Source organism: Aspergillus multicolor (assembly GCF_047715735.1).
Source record: "Aspergillus multicolor strain CBS 133.54 unplaced genomic scaffold BDW74scaffold_5, whole genome shotgun sequence".
In the NCBI taxonomy this organism is placed as follows: domain Eukaryota; kingdom Fungi; phylum Ascomycota; class Eurotiomycetes; order Eurotiales; family Aspergillaceae; genus Aspergillus; species Aspergillus multicolor.
Genome location: NW_027395956.1, coordinates 532,359 through 549,374, shown reverse-complemented (window position 1 = coordinate 549,374; position 17,016 = coordinate 532,359). Strand labels below are relative to the sequence as shown.

General features: G+C 37.6%; 3 protein-coding genes across 3 annotated transcripts; 1 reads left to right on the top strand and 2 right to left on the bottom strand.

The window, feature by feature from the left end:
• Positions 1-138: 138 nt before the first annotated feature.
• Positions 139-2,121, bottom strand: BDW74DRAFT_112540 (putative MFS multidrug transporter). Its single transcript, XM_073721816.1, has 3 exons — positions 1,785-2,121; positions 918-1,735; positions 139-869 (listed from the first exon to the last, which is right to left on the bottom strand). The coding sequence occupies exons 1-3, from the start codon at positions 1,950-1,952 to the stop codon at positions 290-292; spliced, it is 1,566 nt and encodes a 521-aa protein (XP_073586503.1). The 5' UTR covers positions 1,953-2,121; the 3' UTR covers positions 139-289.
• BDW74DRAFT_189205 (Zn(II)2Cys6 transcription factor) lies at positions 2,122-3,920 on the bottom strand. The gene is made up of 3 exons (XM_073731918.1): positions 3,529-3,920; positions 3,031-3,478; positions 2,122-2,976 (listed from the first exon to the last, which is right to left on the bottom strand). The coding sequence occupies exons 1-3, from the start codon at positions 3,890-3,892 to the stop codon at positions 2,292-2,294; spliced, it is 1,497 nt and encodes a 498-aa protein (XP_073586502.1). The 5' UTR covers positions 3,893-3,920; the 3' UTR covers positions 2,122-2,291.
• Positions 3,921-5,921: 2,001 nt separating this feature from the next.
• Positions 5,922-6,947, top strand: BDW74DRAFT_166419 (nucleoside phosphorylase domain-containing protein; the record flags this gene model as incomplete). Its single annotated transcript, XM_073726554.1, has 1 exon — positions 5,922-6,947. One exon carries the CDS (start codon positions 5,922-5,924, stop codon positions 6,945-6,947), a length of 1,026 nt encoding a protein of 341 aa, XP_073586501.1.
• Positions 6,948-17,016: the final 10,069 nt, after the last annotated feature.

Sequence of the window (17,016 nt, the reverse complement as noted above, 5' to 3'; positions counted from 1 at the left end):
CAGTCAAATACAGCTTAACTAAATCAAAGTCAATATAACCAATCTCTGCTGTAGGCGTGGTGTTACTGTAGACTTAGGCAGTGATAGGTATGATAGCTAAGACAGATGCAAAGAAATGTCATTGATGACAGCGTTGCAAATGGACAGGTAGATTGGCTTTAACAGCAATAATAAGACTATGTATAGACGTGGGTATCGTTCTATCCGGATAACCGTGGAGAGTAACGCATCGATATTTCGCGGGGATGAGCGTTTGAACCCTGAACATGATCAAATCTCTACCTACCCGTCAAACACCACCTGGAACTGAAGTCTCCCCCCGTGACTCAGCAGCAAGCGCCTCCCTCTCCTCAATCGTCAACTCACTCTTCGCCTCCTTAATCCTAACAAAGAGCGCAACAAGCACCAACCCACAAGCCGCAAGCCCAACCTCAAACCAGAATACAGCTTTATAGCTCTTCCTCGCGCCCAGGTGATCCGTCTCAGTGTGCACGATGTCCGCGAAACCCAGCATGACCGCGATACCCATATGCAGCGTACAATTAATCAGGGCCCCCGCAATTCCCTGCTTCGCCTTGGCGATGTTCGTCGTGATGAAGATGTTGGCTAGGTTGAAGGAGATGTCAATTCCGATCGTGCCGCAGATCATGGCGGGGAAGACGAAAGCCCAGTAGTTGCCGCCCAGGGGGACGACGGCAAAGAAGAGGCCTGAACCGAGGTACCCCAGACACGAGATCATGAGGAGGATTGTGCCGGAGATGCGGTGGAAAATCAAGCCGCCGACGCAGGAGAGGATCAGACCGCCGACAGCCATTGGGACGGTCCACGCGACCATTTGGAAGGGAGTTGCCCCCATGTATTCTGACATGCTGTGCAACAGTTAGCGAGAAATAATTTCAAGTAGATAGGAGGCGTACTATAGGACGGCGTAGAGAAGGAATACGCCAAGACTTCCGTAGAGAAAGAGCAAGGCGATGGCTAGCGGCTTCATATACTCGACGGCGAAAATATCACCAGGAAGAAGAGGATTCTTGACAACCCATCCTTCGACGTAGGTAAAAGCGGCTAGGAATAGAAAGCCGAGCACGAAGCAGACGGGGACATATGGTGTTCGCCATTGCTGCGGAGCATAGGAGCTGTGCGCGATCGCGAAGACAAATAGAACAGATCCTGCGACCGACAATGCACACCCAGCCCAGTCCATGGTAGCGCCATTCCCTCTCGTCTCCTTCAGGTCCCGCGGAATGTAGAAGATTGAAGACAACGTCGTTAAGGCGGAGAGTATGGCGCCGATGAAGAAATACCACCGCCAGGTGAGGTACTGGCTACAAAGACCGGAGAAGAAAATACCGACAAAGAAGCCGAGAGCGGCACAGGCGCCGTAAAGACTGAAAACGAAGTTCTTTCGCGGACCCGGTCGATACGTTTTGCCCAAGATCATCACACCGGAGGGGAGAAATGCGGCGAGACCGAGGCCTTGAAGCGCTCGACAAATGACTAACATGAGCCATGATTGCGAGACGCCGCATAGAATGGAAGATATCGTGAGCCATCCAGCCCCTGCGATGTAGATCGCATAGCCGCCGAACATGTCAGTCAGTCGGCCAAAGATGAGTAGGGTTGATGTCACAGCTAGAGATAACGATGTAGAGGGCCAGATCGCAGATGCAACAGGAAAGTCAAGTTCTTTAATCAATGTCGGGAGGAGGACATTGGAGCCGGATATGTAGTATTCCTAAGTGAAATCAGCATTGTCCGACCATACTAATTTGAGCAGATCATACCGCAAGAATTTGCGACATGATAATGGAGAAGCAAAAAACGACTTCCGACCATGCCCCCGAGAATGATGGCGGTCGCTCACGCCCAAGCCTCTCCAGCGAGATTTCGTCGAAACCTCCGCCATTCTCCTGCGGTGTCGAGCTGTGCTCGGATTTTTGACAAACCGTCATCGTCTAATATATGTCGGCGCCGGTGAGTGCACGTAACGATCCATAGTAAGCGTTAATGCGTTGTTCGCAGACCGGGAGCCTCGCCGGTTTATATAGTCCGGAATGGCGTGAAGTCGAGTTTAGGTTTCGTAATGAAAACGGCATTCTCCCCAGACCTTCTATTTCGAGTAGTTGAGCGAAGGGTCCCAAGACTGGCTCCAGGCTTGGCTTCGGACCACGCGGCGATATCAGAACCTTGGGGCTTCGAGCAAAGGCTGCGGTGGGGAAGACCCGGATTCTGGACGCTGACGTCGTTTCCCGTAAGCCGTTTTAGGAAGCTCAGGGGAGTGGGGCGCCTTGCTATATCAGCAGCCAGTCATGACTCGACCGGCCAATCTCGAAGATCCAATCGTTCGCCACGTTGGGATTGCCATCGACTTTCCTCCAGTAGTCTTGCAGGATGTTGGCGGCGTTCGTGACGTTCAAACACTTGGTGTCCTGCCAAAACTTCTCTAGAGCTTGTATAAGCAACTCTCGTTGGGGCTGTGCTTGGCATTCTAGGCCTGCGACAGTGATCGGCCAGAGTGTGCACTTAAGAAGGTTGGTGTCCTGTAACGAGTTGATGACATTGATGAGTTCAGATGTCGCAGTTTCTTGATTAGTCTTGCCTTCCTCGGCGGCGTCAACGACTCGTTGACCGTAGAGTATGCCACCAAGTTGATACGCTCTGGCCAACCTTGTCAAATCATCAACGTCATGAGCAACAGATTCTTGTGGCAGTGCGGAAGCCCAGGTGCGGCAGTCGAAATCTCTGATGGCATCGAGGACAGAAGCGATGTCTTGAACCGAAGACTGACTAGCACTATCATTACTGGCGATTAGGTCACGTTGCAGGGAGAAATATTGAACTGCAGTTAGGATGAACTCCGGGCATCCGAGGAATGACTCCTCGACGACATCTTCCAGTAGATTGGAGGACTCTTCGACAGAGGATGATTTCGACAGGAGATCTGGTCGAACAAAGGTTGCGCCAAGCGCCTCAATCCTGGAACCAAGGTCAGTGATCGCGAGAAAAAGTCCAAGTAGGAGATGTCATTACAGATGGATTTGCTTGATGATAAATCTTCGTATCCGCTCGACAGTGCGGCCAGGGTCGTGGTGCGGCGTCAGAGCCATCAAAGTTTTCGCCCCTTCCAGGTGATAGTTCCAGCGATCACAGCCGGACTCTAGCAGGTCAAGAAATACTAGGAGGAATACGCTGGCTACTGTAGTATCGCGGTATGAGCTTCCAGCGCCGATAGATTTCGACAAGCCCTGGATGGCACGGTGCTTGAAGCGAAGAGCCTCTCGGTTAGCGTCTGGTGAAACCGCCGAAACAATGGTGCCACTCGTTGAGAACGGTTGCTCAAAGTTTGCCCTGTGGCGAGCAGCCAGAGCTAGAACGGCATCAAGAAGGACCGAGTCGCTCAGGGCCAGCGGAATAAGACTGCGAAACGGATTGTTCTCGCTATCGTATACGATGAAGAGCTGGCATATACGGTCATTGTCTGCAGTATGTCAGGGTATGCGATTCCCCGCAAGGAAAAAGTGAGCGTACAATAGTTGAGATAATACTGAGCGGACGGATCTAATTTGCTATTTGGCTCATCCTTCAAGGGGACCGATATGCCTCCTGGCGGAAATGTGGGGACCAGCTCGCTAGAGGCGCTCTCCGTGAGACGTTCTAGAAGCTTGCCCGATGCCTCCGAGCGGAAATCGAGAGTTGAAACAGGGCTCGCAGAGACCAGGTCGTTTTGATGCGATCGACCTCTCATACCCCCTCTGATGGCGACGCCCTGCACCCATCGGATAGGCCGCTTGTCGAGGCATTTCAGCCCCGCCTTTTCACATTTCCGACACAGGGTTCCGGTCCGATCGCATTGGACATGTCGTCGGCGACAGGTATAGCACGCTTCCTGCATTGCATGAGGGTCCAATTGATGATCAAGCGGTCATTTTTGACGGAAAGAGATGACTTTCGTGATTGATGGTTGCAACTTTTCGGCGCCTCTGGCTGGACGATCGTCATGCACGTGACTAATTGCAAGGCTAGCTCTTTTGGGCTCTTTAATGCCTGAGGTGTCAGGATGCCCCTGTATACAGACTCAATCAATGCTGCTTGTCGACGATGATGGAATGTGAGGTCCATTTGGGGATGCTTCTCGGGGTAGGCTGCGCTGAATCCTTGATTTGGGAATCATTAAATGCAAGACTTCGTGTCGAGGCATGTAAGGTGAGAGCAAATAAGTTCTGAGAGGTGATTCGGTAACCTATCCCCGGTATGTTGATTGGACTAATGTCCCCAGTTTTAATGGTAGTTCTACCTCATGAAGGGTATGCAAGGAGAGCGCCATAAACTGAAGCTGACAGGAATTTCAGGCGCATCAATCCCAGGCCAACCCCCAGTGCGCTTGCTAATAAAAAGCGGGGTACCTAAAGAAGTACATGTCTTAAAACAGGCATATTGGAAAGTCAGAACATCATTATACACCTCATCCTCAGCAGAAAGATCCCAGTAACTCTCTCATGTCCAAGGGTGTATTCTCTTTCTCGAGGTCGTAAAGAAGTTCCAGTGCCTGCACAGCCAGGTCTTCAGGACCAAGGTATAGCAGGGTATCGACACACATTCACCTGACTAGAGTCCACCGGTAATTCAGTCGCCATGATCCTAACGCTCGGCGTTAACAGTTGGGTTACTGTCATGATATCGGGCAGTTAGCACTTACGACAAACGGACATAATGCGACGGTTTCGCTCCACAGTTTCTTGTGCAATATCATCGCTGCCCGTGATTCGCTCTCGGTCCCCGGATGGACTTTCTCAATCTCCAGATCAATGTGCACAAGACCCGAGAAACAGATGACTTGCAGTTCGAAGAGCAGGCCACTCCATGCCATTTTGAAGATTGTCTCCTGGAAGTCGTTGAAAACACCCAGATTCTGACTCGAGCTTTCCATGAGCCCTGGAGATCATGAAGCTCGGATGTATATAGACGGAAGCTGCGATTACAAGCCTACGGGGACTATGGGAACCACGGCAGGTACGGGAAAAGCCAGCCTCTGTGGTATACCATACCATTGACACCATACCATAGTTTGCATCAGATCAGGAAACGAAGCCATGCGTGTTGCCCCAAGTGCTCACTTGGAATGCTTCCTTCCGTTTCTAGATCGTAGCTGGAAGTGGAAGACAGGCAACTTCACACTTTCGTGGAGTCACCCTACGTTCAACGACAGTGATAATAATTGATTCAACCGGTAATTTCCACGTTCTCATTCGAAGAGCAGAATATCAATGGCCAATTACAGCGGCAGGTACTTTAGTAAAAGGTATGGTAAATGGTCCGCGGGCAAACGCAGAACGTAAGCGTACGAGAACGCAGGAGAGGGTTGCATGGCGACCAGTATGTCCCTTCGGAGCACATATCACTCGTCAACAGGTCATGGTTACCATGTCCATCATCTTTCGCCTCTCTATAACCGCTAGGAAGTGACAAAGAGCCTCAAAACACGATCAAGTTCCGTAAGTGCTGGCTAGGCCCTACTAAAACTTCAGATAGGCATAGCTGGTTCTTGCCCTAGTTTGTGAGTAGTGATCCCCATATTACGTTTTATTGTCTTTGGCTACCATGAATTGATAAGGGAACAAGGAGCTAGTGAGCGTGGTGAGACCTGTCAAAGAACGCCAAGTCTAGATACAATGCCAGGGTGCTCGAGGGTCTCTTTCACTCACTGTCAGAGACAGGGAAATTGTACTTGGTTTGTGAATGGGATGGTGAAAGACTTAGTAGCCTTAGTCCACTAGAAACTGGCTTCTCACCTCCTCTATATCGTCTATAAGTACTTTCTTCTTCTCTTGTAACTCGTTACCTTCTCATCTTCTCCAACCAAAGTTAGATCCATCAGAACACCTTTCAGACCTCATCAACTCACCTTAACCTTATTGATCACCATGGCATTCCAGTTCTTCGGTGTGGACCCCGACAAGCGGTCTCCTTACTTCAACGAGGATTACACTGTGGGTTGGATCTGCAACTCCAGCGAATCCCTCACAGCTGTTGGCAGAATAATGACAGAGAGCTGGGATTTCCCACGCACCTTCCCGGTGGATGAACCCAGAATCTTAAAAGTGGGAACAATAGGGCGACACAAGGTAGCAGCTACTATTGCACAGTGCCACAATTATGGCACTAATCACCCCTCGGGTGTGATATCAGGCCTGCTCAACACGTTCCCCAACATCTGCCTTCTCCTCATGGTCGGCGTTGCGGCTGGAATGCCATTCAATTCCGAGCCCATTCAGGACGTCCGACTTGGAGACGTGGTGGTTGGTACACCTAGCAATGACACCCCCGGAGGCGTGGTCGTCTACCACGGTCACTGCGATCGCCGTGGGCGCAAGCTGAAGCGCAAACTGGGCAACGTGCCGACCGCATTGCGCGACGCTCTCTATCGAATTCAGGGCAAAGGCGACCTCTCAATAGGTTCCTGTGTCTCTACGACAATTGACGAGGCCGTCAAGCGCAACCCTGCTCTAAGCTCTAAGTATAGCCGGCCTGCTCCCTCGACCGATCGGCTGTTCCAACAGGAGTACAAGCATGCCAACAGGAACGAACCCTGCACGAAGTGCGATGCTACAAAGATTATCCCTAGTGATAATAGCAAGCGAGAGGGTGGTCACCCTATTGTTCACTATGGCACCATTCTGTCTGCAATCTATCAGGTTTACTCTACCAAACAGGATCTCGAACCTACCCAAGACGCCATATGCTACGACAGCGAGGCAATCTCGTTCAATTACAGGCTCCCCATGCTTGTTATCCGCGGTATAACTAACTACGGCGATAGCCATGCGAATAAGACCTGGGAGGGCTACGCTGCTATCGCGGCAGCTGCCTATGCCCAGGAGCTTCTGTTGGCTACCTCTGCCAGGGAGCTAGCGAAGGCCCCTCTCGCCAGTGATGCTCTTCGCGACTAGAGTCGAATTGCACCCTCATCTTTGGAGCAATCAACATACACCCCAAGTACATTATTGGTAGCATATTTCAGGGAGACCTCCAGAACAATAGACTGGTTTTGAATGTCATTCGAAAACAAAAACCAAAGAAAAAAAACCAAAAAAGACCAACTCAGGTCACTCTTTTGTATCAATAGTATTGGAAATGACTAGGCGTTTTTTTCTGATGTCAAAACTTCCTAATACAATCCAATTCCCAGAAGCTGTTCTATCAACATGGTAGGTAAGAGGTACATTACCTTGAAAAAGTAAATTCATATTACACGCCGTATTCAAGGGCCAAGCATATCATATCTTTCCTGTACAGTCTATAGTAAATTTGGCATTCCCAGAGAGATCCCATTCCCGTCCAGTAGGTGACTCTCAGGGAAAGGAATAGCTAGGTAGTGAGCACACGAGAACAGGAATGAGCGACATTCGAGCAACCTACTACCATATGCTTTGCCCTCCGACATTTTCCATGATGTAATTTTTAAAAGTTGTCTCTCTACATGTTTCTGCTAATACTACCTTGTTAAAGGCCCTTTGTAAGGGTCCCATTATTACCGCCCATTGCCCTTGATCACCCGACCATGTCGGGATATGTCAAGGAAGGCCATTTCAAGATGCGACTACGGTAGAACCTGGCTATAGTAAACTATGCCAGAAGCTTCTATATAGAGCCGAAATTGCAATGCATTGTTTGTTATGGAATACGGCAGCGGCAGTGCCATGTTGGATAGATCAATCCAGTTACAAAGCGGCGGCGCGAAATCTACCTACCGAGCAAAAAACTACGAGCGCCAAGACCATTACCCTTCTTGTTCTAGTAGGTGAGCAATGCCGCTTTAAAATCGCGCGGCCCGGGTGAACGAGGTGAGTGGGAGGGGGCAGGTGAGCTGAGGTGTTCCAAACGCTTACCTGAGTGTTTATTATATAATTACCAGTCTTGGTAATCACGTGACCCATACCCTACTAAAAAATTTTTACACGCCCTATTAATTCTTTTATTCTAATACACTGTTTTAGTTATTTTAAGGAACACCCATATTTGCCTATTATAGCCTAACTTAGCAAGAATATATATATAAGTACTTAGCAAGTATTATTTAAATATTTAAGTTACTTTTTATTTTATTTTAATTACTTTATAATTACTTTAAAAATAATATAACTAGTACCTTAAATAAGGCTTTAAGGGTAAACTTAAGCTCTTTTTTTATAAAAAAAATAAGCTTACTTTTCTTCCCTAAATTATTATATAAGTGCCTGTCAAGCGCTTGCTAGCCTAACTTTTTTTTACCTTATTAAAAAATTACTTTTCTAAGGCCTTCCCTATCTCTTACTTAACTTAAGTTTTAGCTTAAATAAGTACTTGGCAAGCACTATACAAGCACTTGTTTAGTGCTTATTTAGTAACTTAATTATTTTAATTTTTTTAAGTACTTAATTATTACTAGCTAAGTGCTTATTAACTACTTACAGGATAAGAATAGCTTTACTATTATTTATTATAGCAAGGTATTTTATTACTTGCCTAATTACTTAAAGGCTATTATAAGTACTTGCTAACTATTATATAACTGCTTTTTAACTACTTTATTTAAAAAAAAAGATAATTATAATTTACACATGCATATTTACTTCTATAAAATTAAAGTCCACAAGACAAAGGGTGCCTATTAGTTAAATAAACTAGTAAATAATATAATATATAAGTACTTAATAATTATTAAATAAGTGCTTATTAATTATTAATATTTTTTATAATATTTTATAAGGCTTTTTTTATTAATAATACCCCTGCTCCTGCCCCTAAATCCGCCCCTGCTGCTGTCTTAAGTACTTTTTAATTACTTAAAAAATAATTACCTATAACTAGTAAAAGACTCCTAAAACTCCCCCTTTTTTTTAAATACTAAAAAAATCATAAGTATTTATTAAATACTAGCCAAGCGCTTGCTAACTGCTACTAGGTGTATATTATTAATATAATAATAAAATATAAAAAAATAAATATTAAAATACCTTATATAATATATAATATAAAAAAGCTATACTGCTATAACCCTAAGGGCCCCTGTAATAATTTTAGTTACTTTAATTATAAAAACTTAGCTTTTTATATAAGTACTTGCTAAGTACTTAGCCACTGCTTAATTATTTATATTACTAGTAGTAATATGCCTTTGTTAAAAGTAAAATAAAAAAAATAAGTACTTTTTAAGTACTTGCTAAGTATCAGCTAACCATTACTAAAATAATTATTTAAATAATTATAAAAAATCTCCTACCCTGCGCAAGTATGCCTAAATAAAAATTATTAATAAAGTAGGTAACCTTAAGTGCTAGTTAAGTATTAAATAATTATTAATATTATATAAAAAAAGAAAATTACGCCTATTAAGATCTTAAATAACTTAAGTAATAATATAAATACTTATTAAGTACTTGCTTAACACTTGCTAATATAAAGGCAGGAGGCTAAGGGCAGTAAGGCTAATAAAAATAATAATAACTTAAATAATATAAATACTTATTAAGTGCTTGCCAAGCACTTGCTAACATAAAAGTAAAAGGCCAAGGGTATTAAGGGTTATAAAAATAATAATAATAACTTAAAATAATATAAGTGCTTGTTAAGTGCTTGTTAAGTGCTTGCTAAGCGCTTGCTAACTTTAGAGCAGGAGACTAAGGGCAGCAAGGCTTATAAAAGTAGTAGTAATAGCTTAAATAATATAAGTACTTATTAAGTGCTTGCCAAGCGCTTGCTAACTTAGGAGCAGGAGGCCAAGGAGGATAGTAATAATAATAAAAAAGATAATAAAGGGAATTAATTGCTAATTACTAGTTAAGTATTATTTTTAGGGTATTAAATAAGAGTTAAGTACTTAACAAGCGCTTAATAACTGCTTAGTAACTGCTTAATAACCTCCTGTCTTTATAATTTCTTTATTTTTTCCAAGGCCCACTATAAATTTTAAGTAATTGGCCAGTTTAGGCTTTAATATAGTATAAATTCTTGGGTAAGTGCTTATAAAGTACTAAACAAGCGTGTTATTATAGTATTCTAAAAACCTTTATAAAATATAGTAAACTTATTTAATATAAATTTTAAGTACATGGTATAAGTATAAAAAGTGCTTATTAAGTGCTTGCTAACTACTAGGTGTTTTAAGGGACTTTTATATAAATATCTTATTAAATATATATAATAAAATAGCCTTAAGAGTTTTAAGTATTTTATAAACTATATTACCTTAAAAAATACTTATAGGAAAGATATACTACTTTAAAATATTAGTATACTTTACTATATATATAATATATATAATTTTATATTATACTAGGGTTAGGTTTATACAAGTAAGGAGATTAGCACTAGCTAAGTACTAGTTAAGTATTTATAATTTTATTTTTAAATTTATTTATAAGTTATTATAAGCTTAAGCTTAGCCTTCTTATTTATTAGTTATTTTACCTGTGTCTCTTTTTCTTAAGCTTTAATTTATACTTTAAGCTATTATAGCTTAAGTTCCTGCCTTTTAGTAGCAAGATTTTAAAAGGGCTAGATAATTAGCATAATTATTAAAAAAGATTTAGTGCTTGGTAAGCACTAGTTAAGTAGTTAAGTAATAAAAATATACTTATTATTCTTAATATTTTAAGTAAACAAAGTAGGCACTAAATTAATAATCCTTGCCCGCTTTGCAGACACCCTTTAGTTTATAAAGGCCTTTAATACACCTTTTTTAAAGGTGCTCTGTGCTAATAAAGTATTTAAGGCTTTATTATACTAGTATTAATACTTTTAAAAAGCACCTGCCTAGTAATTAGCAAGTGCTTGCTAAGTCTTAAAAGCTATACCTACAGGCTTAACCTTTTTTATATATTTAAAATAGTTATTTTTAATACTTACTACTTTATAGCCATAATAAAGCCTATACTAGATAAAATTCTTATACTAAATAATATTATTTTTATTAAGCTTAACTAAATTATTAAAATAAACCTAGTAGTTAATAAGTACTTACTTTTTTATTACTTGCATAAGGCTAAGGCACTTGCCTAATAAGTAAGACTTTTAATAAGACTGCTTAACCATGTTAGTATAAGTATAAAGCATGTTAAAATAAGCTGGCTTAATCCTGGAGCAGGCCTTGTTAAGGCCTGCCTTAATAACTGGCCCTTTTTTTTAAATAACCTAGTTATTAATAGCTTTATTTTTATATACTAAAACTAGTATTAGCTATTGCTTCCTGAGCGCTTTTTAAGCGCTTAATAATTAGTAAATATACTAATTAAATATTTAATTAAGGCATTATAGTCCTTTTTTATTTTATAGTTTAATAAACTTATTATTTAACTTTATATATTACCCCCATGGGCTTAAGTATTAATAGCCTTAAGGATATTATGCTGGAAGTAAACATGGTAAAAAGTAATAATTTATTTTAGCTGCTATATAATATTATGCCGCTTAGGATTAATCTTATAAAGATATTAGCCAAGGCCTAAGTAGTTAGCAGGTGCTTAGTAAGCGCTTGGCAAGTATTATTTTATTTATACTTATGTATTACTTACTATTTATATCCATTATAAGACTATAAATACCCGAGCCATAAAGGTGGTTAAAAAGGACTAGCCTGCCTGATATTTTTTAAATTAGGTTAAAGGCCTGCTTAAATAACAGGTAATATTCTTTTATAATTTCTAGACTAGTAAAAACACGTAGTAAGATAATAACTAAGGTAATAATAAGTAAGTAATTAGTAAGTGCTGGTTAAGTACTTACTCTTGCACTAATCTTAAAAAAATATAGTAAATAAAACCTTGTTTATATTCTTACTATAAATCTGCTTATAAAACATGTTAACCTTAAAGAAATAAAGCTTAAAAAGCATGTATATACTATTTAAATACCCGCAGAATACCATGGTACCTTAAGTATTATAAAGTATTCTTAAATATAATCCTAAGTAGTTAGCAAGCGCTTATTTAGTAGCTAGCAAGTACTTATATTAACTTTTTTATTTTATTCATATAAATAAATTAGGCTATTAATATTTTATCCCTGTGGGTATAATATTAAACAGTATTTTTAAAAAATCACAGTAATTTTATTTTTATTACTTAGGCTTAGGTAAAGTTTTAAAAGTATAATTATCCCATGGCCCCCGCAATAAGCCTTAAGTTAAGGGTTATAAAGAAATTAGCCTAATTAATTAATAGGCACTTAACAAGCCCTTAAAAAGTACTTACTAGTTATTTATACTAAATTATTAATCCTTGCTGCTAGGTTATTTAAATCCCTAATAATCTCCGCTGGTGTTTTAGCTAGCGCAGGGGGTGGATGTTAATATACACCATGGGAGCTAAATACTATAAATAAATATTACTTAAGATTAACTAGGATAAGGGTAAAAAACTATATATTATATAGTATATATTATATCTTCCCAGGACCCTGTGAATAATCCTTGCCTGCTAGTAGTTAGCAAGTGCTTAACAAGTAGTACCTAAGTAATAGTTAATATATATTATATTATTTTCTTTAAGATTATAAAGGCTTAATAATACCATATTCCTTCCTAATAGGCTCCCCTTCCCTATTAAATAACTTTTTTAAAAGCTTAGAATTAAGATTTTTTATATTAATAAGCTATTTATAATACCTTGTTTAAAAGGCACCTGTGTTATTTATACAGGTATATTAAGGGGAATAGCTTTTATTAATATTTTATTAAGTTAGCAAGTGCTTAATAAGTAATAAATAAGTACTTATTATACACTGTCTTTGTTAGGAAACTGGCTTGCAGCTTAAAAGGGGATTAAGACATGTATTACTTAAATAAAAGTATTAAGCTTTAAAATAAAAGTAGCTAGTATAAGTTAATAAGTATTAAACAAGCGCTAAATAAGTACTTACTAACTAGTTACTTACCTTGCTATATTCTAACACTTTAAATTCTTCTTTATACTAAAAATAAAATTCCTATACTAGGCAAGTTCCTCCTAAATTATATTAGTAATATAGGTATAATAATATTAATATAGCCTAGGGCTTAAATACTTGCAAGTATTAACCCTAGAGTAATTATAAGCTTATTTTATATAGTATATATTAAAAAAGGGATAAAAAACTATAATGCCAGGCCTTTTTCCCCCTTATTAATACTTTTTATATTAAATTTAAAGCTATTAGTCAGGTACTGCTAGACAAGCACTTAAAGAGTAATAGGTAATTATATATGCCTTTAACTAAGGCTTTTAACTTTATTATTAACTGGCCCCCGGCAGGCATAATATAGGCATATTTATAGATATATAATTATAGGTACTCTGGTAGGTTATTATTATACTTAATCTTTAATAACTTAAGCGCCCGACCCTCTTTCCTAGTATTTATAAGGTATATATAGTTATTCTTATACCCTGCTAATTAGCAAGCGCTTAATAATTACTTATTAAGTGCTTGCTAACTAACCTTAATAATTATTATATTATTATTAGCTTCTTTAAAACCACGCGGTAGTAAGTAATTTATTATAATATTAAAAGAAAGGCTTTTTATAGCTAATTAAGTAAATATAGCACTAGGCAAGCAGTTAGTAAGTAGTAAGTAATATAGGCTTTTTTAATAATAAGATTATTTAAAAAGGTAAGTTTAATTATAATATTTATATAAGGTTAGCTAATATTTTAATACTTACATAAGTGTTTATGGCTCCTGGCTTGGCATCACGTGCAGGGGGTAATACTCACCTGAGCCAAAAAAACGCTCAGGTAAGCTATACCCACGGTGAGTGGGGAGGGTAAGGGTCGCGCGATGCTTACCCTAATCTCGCATGATTAGGTAATTGGGGTGATTAGCTAAGGCGCTGTTTATCCTTCACGCTGGGACTAGTCTCTAAATTTCCACTGTGTGTTAAATGCGCTATCTTTATTAGTAGGATAAATAGGTAACTATAATTAGCTATAATAACAAGCTAATTTTTTTTATCGCCTCTTTAAGAATAACCATAGCCATAATTTAAGGCGCAGCTGTGGCTTTAACTTAGCCACTATATATTAGTGCACCTCTTATATTAGCGTGTGGTATTTAAACCTTTATCTGTCGTGCCTATTGCTTGTTATATAACATGTCTACCGGGTAATTAATTAGGGTTATTTTTAATAATCTTATTTTATTATAGCTTGTTAGCTGATTGTTTCTTTTAGGACGACAGTGATTAGAGCGGAGAATTAAAAGATTAAGGTGTAAGTACTTATAAGGTCCTTGGCCTTAGAAGGGGTTTGCAAATAGTGTGAAAGGGTGTAATATACCTAAAAGGATAAGAATAAAAGGGTTTAAAAGCCTTTTTTTAAAAACTGGCTTTATTATAAGATTAATACTGGGGATTAAAACTCTCCCCTCGCGGAGAACAGGTATTTTTTATACACACTAAGTTAGCATGGGTGCTAACTTAGCTTATTTATAAGAAATCCTCCGCGGATATCTTTAAGTTCTTATAAAAGGGCTATGTATAATATTATAGGCCTTATAACTACCCCCCCCCCCTTTATAGCCTTGGTCCCTTAAGGCTTATATTCTTGCAGTTTTTATAACTAGCTTAGATATTCTAAAGCACCCTTAAAAAACCTCCGCGGTAGCCTAAAAAAAAAAAAAAACCCTTCGCGAGGGAAAAAAGAATTCTTACTGCGTGATAAAAAAGGTATACTTTTCAATATATTACTACCCTTATAACCCTTTATACACGGCCTTAAAAGCTCTTTTTAATTATATTAAGTTTTTATAAATACCCTTTTTTAAGGTATTAGGCCTTGCCCTGTGAAATTATTTATTTTCTTATATATTAAGGTTTTTTATAAATTATAAATATATATTATTATTATAGGTTCCTTAATATATTTAACTATTTTTATATACTTTCTTATATTTTAAATATAATACTTCCGCGAGCATGGTCTCTGCAGGATAAAGGCTATTTTAATATTATAAATTTTATAAAAATCCTATTAAGTATCCTGTACTTCTAGCCTCTTTCCTGCTTTATATATTATTTAAAAAGTTCCGCGAGAAAATTAAAAGGCTATAACTTTTATAATAGCACCTGCTAGCTATACTTGTTATTACCTGTAGAAGAAATATTATTCCGGGTTATTTTTTTTATATTAGTTCTTAATATTAAAATAACCTTTTATTCTCTTTCTTCTCTTTTCCTTCTTTCTTTTTAATAACATACTTTAAAAACTTTATAAGTATGGCCATTCCTTCGCGGATTTTTTATTACTATTTAATCCATGTTATTTTTAGGTTATTTTTAAAAGGTCCTCCTGGTTCTTAGCCTTTTTAAAACCATGGCTTATAAGGTTTTCCAGGCACCTATAAGTAACATGCTTTAGTACCTTTATTCTTATATTTTTCTTATTTTTTATTATATATTTTTTACTTTAAAATTACTATACAAGGTTCTCCTGGCTCTTAGCCACCTGTTAGCTTTAGCAAGTAAGATTTTATAAGTATTTTTAAGTAACATACTCTAGTATTATACTTTCTTACTTTATTTTTATAACCCTTATAAGCAGGTAATTATTAACTTATATATAAATTTTTAAGTTATTAAAAATACCTCCTGTTATTATTACTTTCCTGTTTCTAGCCTTTTTTATACCCCTGCCCGCGGCTACTCACGGCCTTAATCTTTAGGCTGGCCTGGGTGCTAATAACTAGTAGTGTCTTAACCTCTAGCTAAATTTAATAAATACCTTTTTTTTTATATAATTACCCAGGGAAATATAATTATAATATTATTTAATATTATTATATAACTGCTAGCTACTATAAGTATTTCCTATACTTTTTTATATATATATATTAATATCTTATAATTACCTAGCTACCTTATGGTTAACACACCCCCTGCTTAAGGTAGGCTACTCTTTAAAAAGGCCTGGGATACTTTACCTCCAGGCATGGTAATAATTAATAACTAGGTTATAGCTTAGTTTATTAATTATTTAAAAAATATATTATTTTATTAGGAAATCTTCTTTATAAATAACCCTTTAATCCTACCTAGCCTTACACCCTGGGACAGCACTAAGCCCCTATCTAGCTAAGAAAAATAATAAATTTTTGCCCTAGTATATAGGCATATATATTAATACGGCTATGCTAGTAAAATCTAGATTATAAACTATGTATAAACTTACAAGGCTATTTTTATAATATATACTAGAAATAAACCTTTTTATAACTATAAGTATATTAAGTGCTATTACTTATTTACTAGGATTAATAAAGGCTAACCTGTATTTATAAAATATATTTTTAAGGGGATTAGTAAAAAGTATAATAATTACTTATATTACTTAACTCCTTATTCTTTACATAAAATTAGGTAGTCTATTTAGGCACTATAAGCTTAAGTTTTAGTAAATAATTATTAATTAATTCGCCCGCAAAGCCTTTTCCTGTAAGGATAATAAGCTTTATTCCCTGTGCCTATAAGGCATACGCGTATAATAGTAATTCTTATAAAAAATAATTAGGTATTAGTTTAAAAGGGGAGGATACTATTAATTAAGTTTATAAAAAATATTTTTACCTTATTTTTATTTTTTTTATTTTAAATAAGGTTTTTTTCCCTTTTTATTATATACTCCTTGAACACCTATAAGTACTTTAAGTTTTTAACTAGCTTTTTTATAACCTTTTTATATTTTAATTATTTTACTTAAAGCTACTTAGGATTCTTAATACCTGGACCTAGAATATTCTTTATATAATACTTTTTTTTATTCTTATTCGTGAACCTGGTTTTATAATACTTACAAGTATTCACTTTCTTTATTTCCTTATATTCACGGAGCATGAACACATGAAATATATTATATATATAAAGACTAGTTAGTAAAGCTATATAATAAATATTTTATTTTATTTACTTTACTACCCTTCGTGGACTAGACCGGAGCTAATTTAACTTCTAGTTTAGCCTTATCCGTGATTAATTTATATTATTAATTTAAATATAATTACTAACTT